At 44.5% G+C, this 15,169-nt stretch overlaps 1 protein-coding gene across 4 annotated transcripts in view; it reads left to right on the top strand.

Moving 5' to 3' along the window:
- The window catches only part of ADAM19 (ADAM metallopeptidase domain 19), a 98,887-nt gene extending 84,906 nt beyond the window's left edge, over nucleotides 1-13,981 (top strand). For all 4 annotated transcript variants that reach the window (XM_047777152.1, XM_047777336.1, XM_047777429.1 and 1 more), the window contains 2 exons: nucleotides 9,243-9,395; nucleotides 10,188-13,981. In XM_047777152.1, the coding sequence (XP_047633108.1) occupies nucleotides 9,243-9,395; nucleotides 10,188-10,241 (207 nt within the window). In that variant the 3' untranslated portion in view covers nucleotides 10,242-13,981. The remainder of the gene's footprint in view (nucleotides 1-9,242; nucleotides 9,396-10,187) is intronic.
- Nucleotides 13,982-15,169: the final 1,188 nt, after the last annotated feature.

The raw sequence follows: 15,169 nt of genomic DNA, 5'->3' as shown, positions 1-15,169 counted from the left end.
TTGCTTTTGGATGGAATGTTCAATAAATATCTATTGTCCATCTGGTCTAACGCATCATTTAATGCCCATGTTGATTTTCTGTCTGGATGATCTGTCCATTGCTGTAAGTGAAGTGTTAAAACCCCCTGCTATTATTGTGTTATTGTCAATTTCTCCTTTTAAGGTCATTAGCAGTTGCCTTATATATTGAGATGATCCTATGTTGGGTGCGTATGTATTTACAATTATTTTTTTTTCTTGGATTGATCCTTTGATCATTATGTAATGTCCTTCTTTGTCTCTTATAATGTTATTTTAAGGTCCATTTTGTCTGATATAAGTATTGCTACTCCAACTTTCTTTGATTTCCATTTGCATGGAATATTTTCTTCCATCCTCTCACTTTCAACCCGTTTATGTCCCTAGGAGTAAAGTGGGTCTCTTGCAGGCAGCATATATATATAGTTCTTGGTTTTGTATCCATTCAGCCAATCTATGTCTTTTGATTGGGGCATTTAGTCCATTTACCTTTAAGGTAATTATTGATATGTATGTTCTTATTGACATTTTATTAATTGTTTTGCATTTGTTTTTGTTGGTCTTTTTTCTTCCCTTCTCTTGCAGTTTGATAACCATCTTTAGTACTGTGTTTTGATTGCTTGTTCTTATTTGTGTGTATGTCTATTATAGATTTTTGGTTTGCAGTTATCATGAAGCTTTGATATAGGAGTCTATATTTATACCAGATTGTTTTAAGTTGTTGGTCTCTTAACTGCAAATGCATCTCTAGTGTCCTGCATTTGTACCCTCCTCTTCTCATGATTTCTGATTTTGGTAGCATATTTGCGTGTGGATGATTTCCTATTGTTATTGTATGTATACCTTTACTGGTGAGCCTTGTCATTTGTAATATTTTCATTTCTAGTTGTGGCCTTTTATTTTCCACCTAGAGAAGTTCCTTTAGTATTTGTCGTAAAGCTGATTTAGTGGTGCTGAATTCTCTTAGCTTTTGCTTGTCTGGAAAGCTTTTGATTTCTCCTTAAAATCTGAGTGAGAGCCTTGCTGGGTAGAGTAATCTTGGTTGGAGGTTTTTTCCTTTCATCACTTTAAGTATATCATGCCACTCTCTTCTGCTCTGCAGAGTTTCTCCTGAAAAATCTGCCAATAGTCTTATCAGGGTTCCTTTGTATGTTATTTGTTTCTTTTCCCTAGCTGCTTTCAATATTAAAACCTTCTCTTTTGCTGTAATTTTTGTCAATTTGATTAATTTGTGTCTCAGGGTGTTTCTCTTTGGGTTTATTTTATATGGTACTCATTGTGCTTCCTGGATTTGAGTGAGTGATTCCTTTCCTGTGTTAGGGAATTTTTTAGCTGTTACCTCTTCATATATTTTCTCTGGCCCTTTCTCTCTTCTCCTTCTGGCACCCCTATAATATAGATGTTGGTGTGTTTAAAGTTGTTCCAGAGTTCTCTTGCACTGTCTTAATTTCTTTTCAGTCTTTTTTCTTTTTTCTGTTCTGCATCAGTGATTTCTACTAGTTTGTCTTCCACCTCACTTATTTGTTCTGCCTCCTATAATCTGCTGTTGGTTCTGCTAGTGAATTTTTTGTTTCAGTTACTGTATTTTGCATCTCTGCTTACGTAATCTTTAAGTCTTCTGTTTCTTTGTTCAGTGTTTCTTGTAATTTATCAGTCCTTGCCTCCATTTTATTTCCAAGATCTTGAATCATCTTTACTATCATTAGTCTAAAGTCTTTTTCATGGAGGTTAGTAATTTCCAGATCAGTTAGCTGTTTTTCTGCTTTTTTTTTTCCTGTTCCTTTATCTGAGTCCTAATTCTCAATCTTTTCATTTTGTATAGATTTTTAGTGTGGACACCTTTTTGCAGACAGTAGGGTTGTAGCCTCTCTTGCTTCTGATGTCTGCCCCCCTTGTGGCTGAATTTGGTACCAAGTGCTTGCTGCAGTCTTCCTGAAGGGAGGGACTGGTGCCTGCCCACTGGTAGGTGGAGCTGATTCTTATCCCGTCTTTCTTTTGGCAGCCTGTTTGCTGATGGGTGGGACTGTGTTCCCACCTGGTTTGTTGTTTGACTGGGGCTTTTCAACTCTGATGGGTGGGGCCAGATTTTTCCAAAATGGGCACCTCTATAGGAGTTTCAACTGATGATTATTCCTGAGACCTTTGCCTCCAGTGTCCTCCACCCATAATGAGCCACAATCATCTGGTTTTCCTAGGAGATTTTCCAAGAACCACAATCAGGTCTGACCCAGATTCCTATGGAATCTCTGCTTTGACCCAGTGCACACAAAAGCCTGTGTGCACCTTTCAAGCATGGAGTCTCCGTTTTCCCCAGTCCTGTGGAGCTCCTGCACACAAGTTCCGCTGGTCCTCAGTGTCAAATGCTCTGGGGGCCCCTCCTCTCAATGCTAGATCCCCAGGCATGGGAACCTGACTTGGGGCTCATAACTCTCCCATGTGTGATATAATTACCTTTCAGTCTGTGGGCCACCCACCTGGTGGTTATGGGGTTGCATATATCATGTAATCACCCCTCCTATCTCGATGTGGCCTCTCCTTTGCCATCTTTTTTTTTGTCTTTTTTTTTTTCGCTATTTCTTGGGCCACTCCTGCGGCATATGGAGGTTCCCAGGCTAGGGGTCCAATCCAAGCTGCAGCCACCAGCCTATGCCAGAGCCACAGCAATGCTGGATCCGAGCCACGTCTGCAACCTACACCACAGCTCACGGCAACGCCAGATCGTTAACCCACTGAGCAAGGGCAGGGATCAAACCTGCAACCTCATGGTTCCTAGTCGGATTCATTAACCCCTGCGCCACGACGGGAACGCCTGGAGTAGGATATCTTTTGATGGTTTCTATTTTGTTGAAAGTTTCTCAGCAGTTGGTTGTAACTTTGCTGTCTTCATGAGAGAAGGTGAGCTCCAGTTCTTCCACTCTGCCTTCTTAATCACCTCTGCTTCTTTTTTTAATTTCTGCTCTCAGTTCTCCACTGACTGAGAGGTTTCTTTCAGAAAATCTCTGATTTACTACCCGCCTCCCCCACTCCCTGCCACCCCTTGCTTACTTTTAGCCATTTTTATGCTTCCTAGTGAGCTTATCAAGAAGGCCATCCAGGACAGCAAGCACTGTAACTCCCATCTATGGACTTTGCTTCTTTCTTGCACCCTGCAAGCTCTGGGATCTGTGGGTGGTACAAGGTCCATTCTTTGCCCCTAAAAAAAATTTTTTTTTGAGCCCAGAAGAAATACATAGTTATTTACAATTTTTTGACTAGTGTTAAATTTTATTATGTATTCAACTAATATGTGTAGAGTGATTACTGTATACTAGGCAACATTCTGGAAGCTTGATCTGTATTACTGAATCAAATAGAAAAGGACCTCTGCTTCTGTTTCTGGTCTGGTGAGGGATGAGAGGTAGAATATAAAATAATAGGTGGTATAATATGGTAGAATGGGATAAGTGATAATATTCCCCCCCACACACCAAAAAGAAAAAAGGTAGATTAGGATCATGGGGTCTGGGAATGCTGGGTAGGGACAGAGGTGTTATAATTTTATTTTTAATTGAAATATAGTTAGTTTATAATGTATTAGATTCTGATGATGTTCTGAATACACACACATACACATTGTATATATAATGTATGTGAATATTCTTTTTTTTTGTTTTTTTGGGTTTTTTTTTTTTGGTCTTATGTCTATTTAGGGCTGCACCCACAGCATATGGAAGTTGAATCAGAGCTGTAGCCACTGGCCTATGCCACAGCAATGTGGGATCTGAGTCATGTCCACAACTTACACCACAGCTCGTGGCAATGCCAGATCCTTAACCCACTGGGCAAGGCCAGGGATCGAACCTATGTCTGCATGTATACTAGTTGGGTTTGTTAACCACTGAGATATGAGGGGAACTCCCTATATGTATATTCTTTTTCAGATTCTTTTCCATTATAGGTTATTACAACATATCAAATATAGTTGGCTATGCTATATAGTAGATCCTTGTTGGTCTCTGTTTTATACAGAGTAGTGTGTATCTGTTCATCCCAAACTCCTAATTTTTCCCTGTCCCCTTTGGTAACCATAAGTTTGCTTTCTGTGTCTGTGAGTCTGGTGCTGTTTTGATCAATTTTTAGATTCTACACATGTGATGTCATTTGATACTGTCTTTTTCCTTCTGAGTTATTTCACTCAGTATGATAATCTCTAGGTCCATCTATGTTGCTGTAAATGCATTATTTCATTCTTTTTTATGGCTGAGTAGTATTCCTGTGTGTGTGTGTGTACACACATTACATCTTCTTTATTCATTAATCTGTCAGTGAACATTTAGGTTGCTTCCATGTCTTGGCTGTTGTAGATAACGCTACTGTGAACTCAGGGGTGCACATTAGAGTTTTCTGCAGATATATGCCCAGGAGCAGACTTATTGGATCATATGGTAATTATTTTTAGTTTACTAAGGAACCTCTCTACACTACACTGCTGTTCTCTGTAGTAGCTGCATCAGTTTATATTCCCACCAACATTGTAAGAGGATTCCCTTTTCTCCACACCCTTCCAGCATTTATTATTTGTAGATTTTTTGATGATGGCCATTTTGACCAGTGTGAGGTAATACCTCATTGTGGTTTTTATTTGCATTTCTCTAATAATTAGCAATGTTGAGTATCATTTCATGTGCCTGTTGGTCATCTGTATGTCTTCTTTGGAGAAATATCTGTTTAAGTCTTTTTTTTTTATATTAGGTTGCTTTTCTTTTTAATATTGAGCTTTATGAGTTGTTCATATATTTTGGAAATTAAGCCCTTTTTGGTCTAATTATTTACAAAATTTTTTCGCATTCTCTAGGAGGTTTTTTTGTTTATGATTTCCTTTGCTGTACAAAAGCTTCTAAGTTTGATTAGGTCCCTTTTTTTTTTTTTAATTTCTTTTTTGGTCACCTCTTGGCACATGGAGTTCCTGGGCCAGGGATCAGATCCAAGCCCAATTGTGACCTGCATAGCAATGCTGGACCCTTTAACCAGTTGTGCCTTGCTGGGATCAAACCCATATCCTGGTGTTTCAGAGATACTGCCAATCCTATTCTATCACAGTGGGAACTCCCCCATTTGTTTATTTTTGCTTTTATTTCTTTTGCCTTAGGAGACTAATCTAAGAAATATTGGTATGATTTATGTCAGAGAATGTTTTGCCTGTGCTTTTTTTTTAGGAGTTTTCTGGTGTTATGTCTTATAGTTAAGTCTTTAAGCCATTTTGAGTTTATTTTTGTGTGTGATGTGATGGTGTGTTCTAACTTCATTGATTTACATGTAGCCGTTCAGCTTTCTCAACACCATTTGCTGAAAAGACTGTCTTTTCTTCATTGTCCGTTCTTGCCTCCTTTGTCAAAGATTAATTGACCCTAGGTGTGTGGGTTTATTTTTGGGCTCTCTGTTCTGTTCCATTGTCACATGTCTGTTTTTGTGCTAATACCATGCCATTTTGATTACTGTAGCTTTGTAGTACTGTCTAAAGTTTGGGAGAGTTATGCCTCCTGCTTTGTTCTTTTTCCTCAGGATTGCTTTAGCAACTCTGGATCTCTTATGGTTTCATATAAATTTTAGGATTATTTGTCCTAGTTCTGTGAAAAAATGTCATGGGTAATATGATAGGAATTGCATTAAGTCAGTAGATTGCTTTGGGTAGTATGGCCATTTAAATAATATTCTTTTTTTGTTTTTTTTTTGTTTTTTTTGCCATTTCTTGGGCTGCTCTCGCAGCATATGGAGGTTTCCAGGCTAGGGGCCGAATCGGAGCTGCAGCCACCAACCTACGCCAGAGCCACAGCAACGTGGGATCCGAGCCGTGTCTGTGACCTACACCACAGCTCACGGCAATGCCGGATTCTTAACCCACTGAGCAAGGCCAGGGATCGAACCCGCAACGTCATGGTTCCTAGTCAGATTCGTTAACTACTGCACCACAACCGGAACTCCCAATATTAATTCTTCTAATGCAAGAGCATGGGATATCTTTCCATTTCTTTGAATCAATTCAGTTTTCTCTATTGATGATTTATAGTTCTTAGTGTATAAGTCTTTCACTTCCTTGGTCAATTTTTACTAAGTATTTTTTTATTTTTTGGATGGAATTTTAAGAGGGATTGTTTTTCTACTTTCTCTGATATTTCATTGCTTGTTAGTGTAAAGAAATGCAACCAATATCTGTATGTTAACCATGTATCCCGCTACCTTGCTGAATTCGTTTACCAGTTCCAGTAGTTTTTTTTTTTTTTTGGTGTCTTCAGTGTTTTCTATATATAGTATCATGTCATCTGTGTCTAATGCCAGTTTACCTCTTCCATTCCAATCTGGATACCTTGTTTTTCTTTTTCTTGTCCAATTGCTGTGGCTAGGACTTCCAATACTATGTTGCATAGAATGGTGAGAGTGGGCATCCTTGTTTTATCCAGATTTTAGCAGGAGGACTTTGAGGTTTTCACTGTTGAGTATTATGTTATGTTGGTTGTGGGTTTGTCATAAATGCCTTCTTTTTTTTTTGGTCTTTTGAGGTCTGTGACCATGGCATATGGAGGTTGCCAGGCTAGGGGTCAAATCAGAGCTGTAGCCACCCCAGCAACATTGGATCCAAGCCGTGTCTGTGACCCACACTACAGCTCATGGTAATGCTAGATCTTTAACCCACTGAGCAAGGCCAGGGATTGAACCTGTGTCCTCATGGATATTAGTCAGATTTATTAATTACTGAGCCACGACATGAACTCTATAAGTGGCTTTTATTATGCTGAAATATGTTCCCTCTATACCCAAGTTGGTGAGAGTTTTTATCATGGATGGATGTTTTATCAAATGTTTTTTCTACATTTATTGAGATGACCACATGGTTTTCTTTGGTTGAGGTATTGTATCATATTGATTGGATGGCATATGTTTAACCATCCTTGTGACCCTGGGATGAATCCAACTTGATCATGGTGTATGATACTTTTTATAGGCTGTTGGATTCAGTTTGCTAATATTTTGTTGAGGATTTTGTATCTATATTCATTAAATATAGGGGCCTGCAATTTTCTTTTTTGGTAGTGTCTTTGTCTCATTTTGGTATGAGAGTGATGCTGGCTTCACAGAATGACTTGGGGAGTGTTCCCTCTTCTTCAGTCTTCTGGAAGAGTTTGAGAAGGACTGGTAGGAGTTTTTCTTTGTGTATTTGGAGAATTCCCCAGTGAAACCACCCAGTCCTGGAGTTTTGTTTGCAGGGAGTATTTTTTAAAATTACAAATTCTATTTCACTTCTAATAATGAGTCTGTTCAAATTATCTATTCCTTTTTGATTCATCTTTGGTGAGCTATATGTTTCTAGAAACTTGCCAGTTTGTTGGCATATAATTGTTCATAGTACTCTTTTATGATTTTTTTTTGTATTCCTGCATTGTCAATAATTATTTCTCCTCTCTCATTTCTTATTTTGTTTTTGTTTGTTTTGTTTTGGATTCTCTTTCTTTTTTTCTTGGTTAGCCTAGCCATAGGTTTGTTGATTTTTATCTTTTCAAAAAACTAGCTGTTGGTTTTATTGATTTTTTTCTTTTTTTTCTTTTTTTCTTTTTTTTTCTTTTTTTTTGTCTTTTTGCTATTTCTTTGGGCCGCTCCCGTGGCATATGGAGGTTCCCAGGCTAGGGGTCAAATCGGAGCTGTAGCCACCGGCCTATGCCAGAGCCACAGCAATGCAGGATCCGAGCCGCATCTGCAACCTACACCACAGCTCACAGCAACGCCGGATCGTTAACCCACTGAGCGAGGGCAGGGACCGAACCCGCAACCTCATGGTTCCTAGTCGGATTCGTTAACCACTGCACCACGACGGGAACTCCCTTTTTTCTATTTTTTTTAATCTGTATTTTATTTGTTTCCTCTCTGATCTTATTTCCTTCCTTCTGCTGATTTTTGGTTTTGTTTGTTTGTTTCCCCTATTTATTTTAAGTGGTAGGTTAGGTTGTTTATTTGAAAATTTTCTTGTTTTTTGAGGAAGGCCTTTATCACTGTGAAATTCCCTCTTAGGACTGCTCTTGCTGCATCCCATAGATTTTGTATGGTTGTGTTTGGGGGTTGTTGTAATTTTCAATAAGGTCATCAGGGAAGGCCTTAATGAGAAGGTGGCAAAACTAAAGTATATAAAAGCACAAAGAGGAGTTCACATTGTGACTCAGTGGTAACAAACCTGACTAGTATCCATGAGGATGCAGGTTCAATCCCTGGCCTTGCTCAGTGGGTTAAGGATCTGGCATAGCCAGGAACTATGGTGTAGGTCACAGACATGGCTTGGATCCTGCATTGCTGTGGCTGTGGTGTAGGCTGGCAACTGAAGCTCTGATTCAACCCCTAACCTGGGTATCCCCTTTTTAGGTGGCCCTAAAAAGCAAAAAAAAAAAAAAAGAAAAAGAAAAAAACAGCCCACAAAGGAAAAACTGTGATATCCACAGACAACCAATAAGGAAAATATGATTTCTTTAAAAAAATATATTTTTATTTGCACAGGTAATATACACATGTACTTGCTCTTGTTAAATTGAATGTTCACTTAGATGATCCCCCCCATGCACACCCGACTCCTAACCTCTCACTTCTGTTATCAGTTGGTCTTCATCCTTCCTGACTTTCCTCTGTACTTTTGCATTTACATTGGTGGTAAGGAGGGTGACTTATTTTCCATAAACTATCCTCTAAAGCTTGTACTTGAGCTTGCAGTGACTCTTGATCCTCTTTCCACCTCAGCATGTATTAACTTACTTCATTCTTTTGAAATGCTGCATCATATATCACTGCGTAGTTTTAGTAATTTGTCTACTGATGGAAATTTTGGTTATTTAAAGCTTCTTTTGCTGTCACAAACAGTGCTGCAAGGAACATCCTTGCAATTTTATTTCTGTGCACCTGTGCAAATAGTTCTCTAACGTGGAAGAGTAGTAATGGAGGTGGAAATTAATTCCACTAGGAAGTGGAATTATATATTAGGTCAGAGAATGGTCATTTCTGATTTTAATAGATCTTGCCAACTTGCTCTCCAAAAAAGGTTTCCTGAGCATGTAAACACCTATGCATACAATTTCTTTTTAAATGGGACCATTCTCTATAAAATAACATATCCACTTTCTCATCTGATTTTGACCCGTAGAATATTGTGAGCATTTTCTCTTGAACAGGCCCCTCTGGGCTGTGAGTGAAGCTTGTGGCTTTCTTCCCAGGATTTCTCCAGGCCTCGGCCACCCCAGAAGGCACTCCCGGCTAACCCTGTGCCAGGCCGCAAGAACCTCCCCAGGCCAGGTGGCCCCTCTGTACTGCAGCCCACTGCATCCAGCCCTCAGCAGACCCAGCCCCTGCCAGCACCTGCCCTAAAGGTGAGTCTTCTGAACCTCTTGAGGTAAAAGCTGGGGGAAGAGGGCTCCTGGGGGCAAAAATGTGGCTGAGACAACAGACCAACCCATGCTTCTTGTATGGCTGAACTTCCAGAACAAAAGCCAAGGAGAGACACTTAGTGTGTCTTGGTGCCTACATGACTATCCCTTAAATTGGTGACAGGGGTTTTTTGATTTCACATGAAAGGTGACTGGGAGGCTGAGCTTCAAAGCTGAGTCTGTCTGCGACCCACCAGCTGAGTGGCCCCAAGCAAGTCACTCCATCTCAAGTTGCCATTTCCTTAGCTGGAAAGAGGTTTAGGAAGCAGCAATAGCTCTGTGGTTGCTGTGGAAGTCAAGGCAGTTAATTTACATGAACTGCTGCCTTGGTAGGCTCTGCACAAAGGGATCCTCTTATTAGCTCTTTCCTGGGGCTGACGTATTTGTAGGCGGCCAGTTCTGGGAGTTGGGGCAGAGGGGAGGAGATGAGGAAGCTGGCTGACTGCCCTGTGTTGCACGAGGCCCTGGGAACTCTGCGAACTGAGCTGCAGCTTTGCTGGGAGGGAGGAGCGGGGGACAGCTCCTCAGCTCACCATGGGGGCCCCACCATGCCTCTCCCCACAGAGGTGATGGCTTGGTCCAGAGGACATGTGGACAGACTTCCGCAGAAACCGTTCTTCTTAGCTGACAGTGTGTCAGTCCTTCCCAACTGTCCCAAACAAGAGGATAGCTCCCCACTGATGCCATTGATCAGCATGGAGCTGACGTCTCTCTCCCTCTGTTTTTTTCCCACAGTTTCCTGAGTACAGATCACAGAGGGCTATGGGGATGACTAGCTCGAAAATCTAGGTCCATCTAAAGGGGCTTCTCCCTTCCCTTGAGGACTCTGACCACCACGGAGGATCTGTGGCCACCGAATCTGGAAGAAGCATGTCTGGCCTCCTCCGAGCTCCTCCTCCTTTGCCCCCCTCCTCCGGAACCACCGCATCTCCGAAAATCTCCTTCTTGACTCAGGGCCTCCTCAGAGCCCCAGAGTGACTGCTGTTCAGTGGCATCCAAGTGTTGTTTTGTGCAATATTCAGCCCCAGGTAGGGAAGGGAGAGCGGAAGAGGATGAACAGCTGCGTCTCCCTCATCCGCCCCTCAGCTGGTCCCTACCCCCAGAGGTGCCGGTCAGGCTGGTGCCGGCTATCTGAGCCCAGCTGTGAAAAGGCCATCTAGCCCTTCAGGCTAGGACTCAGCTTGGAGAAGTCATCCATCCACGTCCTATGGTGGAGGGTACGCATGAGAGCTTTTCCCTGTGCTTCTGTCTTTCTCCAAGGTCCCAGGCTGGGCAGAGGCTGGGCACTTAGCATCCCTCTTAGCTCTGAGATCAAGAGGGGTCACTCCAGCCACAGCTGTAGCCCCACCCAGGGCTTGGTTGAGGTCACAGCTCCTGGCTCTGTGGCTCCATGTGAGCAAGTCACGTCCCCTCCTCGTCCCCCAGCCCCCACTGAAACCCCCACATCCCCTTATTCCCATGGGTCACTCTGACTCAGACAGGTACTATTTGTAGGCAGTGTAGACAGCAGGGGGAGCGCAGCTGGGGCCCCCTCTGAGCCGTCAAGCCAAAGGTTGTGACTCTGCTCACCATCATTCTTGCTTGCTCTTTGTTTTCTCTTCTGTACTTTCCAAGTGCCTCGTGATTTTGGTTTCTCCTTCCCCGCTCAGACCCTCCTTCTAAGTGGTGCTGTGAGTGGGTGCCCAGCAGTCCCGACCTCCTGGGACCTGGTGCTGTGCCCTGCAAGCCAGGGCCCTGCCTAAGGCTTGGCTACGGGATATCCAATGTTGCTTCTCAAGAGTGTTGACCGGAGTAGACGCAGGCCCTGGTTGTGGGATCGTAGCTGGACTTCCCATGGTGTGCTATGACCTCAGCAGAGTGTGGGTCCTCCTTTGACTCCCTGACCTAAATCTGAGTAAGGTCCTCAGGGATGGCAGCGGGTGCAGAGATGGGGGCGGACATCCTCAGAACCGCAGCCTGTCCCTGGCCTGGTCACAGACTTGAGGCAGGGCCATTGTCCTCCAAGCAGAGAGCAGGCCTGCCTCGAGAGATCCCTAGAGAACTGGCAGTCAGCAGCCCTGATGGGGTGGAGTTGTGCTAGGCCAACCATCGTCTGCTAATCCCCTTCCTTGTGTTTCTCCCTCCAGCCCTGTCTTCCCTGCAGCAGGGTGGAGGGCTGTGCGGTGCTCTGCTACATGGGAAGATTTTCAGAGTCCCCGGATACGTTCCGTGGGCTGTCTCCCACCTCCAGAAAGGTGCTGGGCAGCTGGGACCTCCCCGCCTCCTGCAGTGAACAGATGTTTGCTCTTGAAAACCTCAGTGTAGGGAAGAGGCTTGAGTTTTCACCCCCAGCCACTACCCCAGGGCCCCCTTATAGTTTATTGTACACAATCGGTGCTCATGTTCTTGGGTTTGTAAACAAGTGGGAGATTTAGGCTGTGCACTTGCAGACACACTTGGATTGGATTTAGAAAGAGCTCAGGAAAATGAAGTTCTCTTCCCTCAGGGAGCCTGGTCGTTGTGATATTGGTGATTTCATGCCCATCTCACCGGTAAAGGCTCTGGTTGCTCCCTGCAGCCAGTGTCCATGGTCCTTGCTGCCTGAGTAGGTGAGGGGAAGGCCTTCCCTTTAAGCGTGCTACTCTGCCCCAGGCCTCCAGAAAATTAGAGGTCAAAACACCTGCCCCCTCAAACCACCCTTCAACCCAATCCTGTGCCTCACCGAGGTTCCTATGGCATGTCCAGCATGTCTTCCCGACATCAGAAGGTAGAAGGCTCGGAGTGAAAATGCCACAGCTACTGTGATTGCATGAGCCTTTTGAATCTGAAATCCACCCTCCCTAGAATCATACCGGAAAGAGACATGGGTCATTGCTTTCTTGTTTTTTTGTTTTTGTTTTCCATTACTTTAATACCACCTCCAAACCATAAAAATTGTACTGTGAACTGGAAGATAGCTGAATTTTTAAAATATGATGAGACTTTTGGCAACTGGTTCTGTTTACTGTTTCACTCCTGGCCCTATTCAGGAGCTGGGCATCACCATTCTGGCAGGCCAGGGAGGCCACCCCCGTGGGCAAAACCGGCTCTTAGGCCCTCTTTTCCCTCCTGGGTCCATGTGCTGCTTTGAGGTAACAAAAACAAACTTAAGGAAGGAGGGACTTTATTCAAAAGTATTACTGCAAGGCCAGGGAAGAGAGTGTTGTGATGGGGCAGCGGGCTACTGCATTAGCGGAATGCTCAGGCCAGCTGAACTGATGCAAGCTCTGTAAGCATTCCAAAGCTCAGGAGGAGGAGGCCTTTGATTGGAAGGAGTGAATGTGGTTGGAAGGAAGCGCAGTCAGGGACTTTTTGTGCTCTGCCTTTGTGGAAGGGGCTGTGTGCTGGCTCTCAGGGTGGGTCCACGCTCAGCCTTTGGTGGGCAGCGAGGGAGCTTCACTGAGGCTCGGTGGAATGAGTTAACCGGCCCTCCACCCAGCCAGTTCAGATGGAGACTATGTTCATCTTTTTAGAAGTTAACTTGGCCTCCCGCTGGTTTTTCAACCATGGGTGTTTTTAGGGTATTTTTTGGTTTGTAAGGCCATACCCACAGCATATGGAAGTTCCCAGGTCAGGGGTCAAATCGAGCCATAGCCACTGGCCACAGCCACAGCCCCACAAGATCCGAGCTGTGTCTGAGACCTACACCATAGCTCATGGCAATGCTGGATCCTTTAACTCAAGGCCAGGGATCGAACCCGCATCCTCATGGATTCTAGTCGGGTTTGTTACTGCTGAGCCACGAGGGGAACTCCCTTGGTGTGTTTTTCTGAAGCGCCCAGGAGGCATCTCTGGATTGCAAACCTCCAGGGAGTTCGCCCCCTGTCTCAGTGGGAGTTTGAGCCCAGGCACCAGCTCCAGTGGTAATTCCCTGCTTGCCGGAGCTTCCTTTTAGCCTCGCTTTCTTCTCCCTGTAAAAGAAAAGCCCTTTCTGCCCCAGCTCTGAGAGCTTGCAGATATCTTGGTGTCTCATTGTAGAGCTTACCATGAGGGAGTTGCCCCTCCCCTCCTGCCACAGCCACTTGTCATCTCTTGCAATAATCTTTTTGAACAAAGCCTTCCCTTAGCTGTGTCGGAATTTATTCTCATTTGGCAAGAAGGTATGGAAGACTTGCATATTTTAAAGTGGGGACCAGGTCTAATGCCAGTGATGGTGTTGAACGTGTGTACAACAGCTCTGCTGGACACCCAAGAGCATGCCAACTGGAAAGGTGCCCTGTCCCTAGGGAGCCCCGCAAAGGAGAGGTTCTGCAGAATCCAAGCCAAGCGCCCCCAAAGTCACCCTTCCCCACATCCTCTCTTCCCATCCACTGTGTGTACAGACGTACATGTCTGGGATCCATGGCAATGTGAATTTTTATTTGGGAGATTGTTCACGGAAAACAGACCCTCTTTTCTCTCGTCCACCTATTAATTGTTTACAATATTTGTATATCTATGCAAAATACTTGAATGGGCCATGGTGCCTTTTTTCCTTGTTTGTATTTAATTAAATTGTCGTTTGAAATGTTGTCTGGTTTGACAGCTCTTGTTTGTTTGAATGGCGCACCGGCCAGCCTGGATAGGACCTGTCAGTGAGGACTGCTCAGAAGAGTTCCCACAAAGACCACCCGAGCAGCCTGGGAGGCCACGGAGGAGGAGCTTGAGCCATAGAAAAGCCCTGGGTTTTCCTATGAGCACTCGAGGGGGCATTTGTCTTTGCATCGGACTCAGGTTGGTCTAGTTTAATTAGACCTAGGGTCACTCAAGGCATGGATGATAAATAGCTACCTTGAGGATCTGCACAGACTTAGAGTGCCTGTGAAGCTCTCAGCTCTGTGGTTGGCTTCTTGTAAGGGCTCAGGCATTAACAAGGGAGGGGCATCTTCAACTGACTTCCCAAGACAGCCTTTTCCTCTCCCGCGAGCCCATGGCTGTAGAAAGCACTGGAAGGACTTCCTTGGTGGCTACAGCTCTCCAAAGATCCAGGACTGGCATCCCAGCGCTAGAGGAACCAGTTTAATTGTTCCAAGTCCAGGGAAGGCCAAGATGCAAGTATCACGTCCACACACTCGGAAGTCTTTATTCCTGACCCTGCAAACCACACTCTGAGGGCCCTCAGATTACGGCCGTTCTCTACATCCCGCGTGTTGCATTGATTTTAGTCACAGAGGGAAATCCCCGTTCATTAAAAACTGGGGCTTTGAGGCTGGAGGTGCAGGAAGCGGGTCTGTTCACAAGCTGAGCCAGCCTGTTGGAACTCCAAGGCCAGCAAGAGTTTGGCTTGGGCTTGGCTGTGCTTATGGCACAGGATGTAAACAGGGTCCAGGTGTGGAGTTACCCAGGGGAGGCTCTGCACCAGCTTGGGGGCGGGGGGAAGGTGGTGGTGCTGAGGGACAGGTCGTCCTTCTTTACAAATGTTCTGGCTCCCTTACCTCCCCGTCTGCTCCTTGTACCAACTCCCACATTCTCGCCACTGGAAAGATGACAGGGAGGGGACATTAATTCTCTCTCTCCAGCTGCTCTTGTCTTTTGACTGCCTCTAGCCACAAGTGAGGGGACCAAAGACAGTCCCCAAAGCAGGTGGTGTCGGAGCATTTGTGACACTGCTTCCCAGTATGGGCAGCTCATCAGTGGCATTGGCGACTTGGTGGCAATCTGGTCAACAGCCAGAATGCACCCTGTGCTGAGTATACACCCCCAGCTGGTCAGTGAAAATC

The sequence above is a fragment of the Phacochoerus africanus genome, chromosome 1, assembly GCF_016906955.1.
Source record: "Phacochoerus africanus isolate WHEZ1 chromosome 1, ROS_Pafr_v1, whole genome shotgun sequence".
Classification (NCBI taxonomy): Eukaryota; Metazoa; Chordata; class Mammalia; order Artiodactyla; family Suidae; genus Phacochoerus; species Phacochoerus africanus.
The sequence above is the reverse complement of the archived record's forward strand: the minus strand, read 5'-3'. Positions and strand labels throughout refer to the sequence as shown.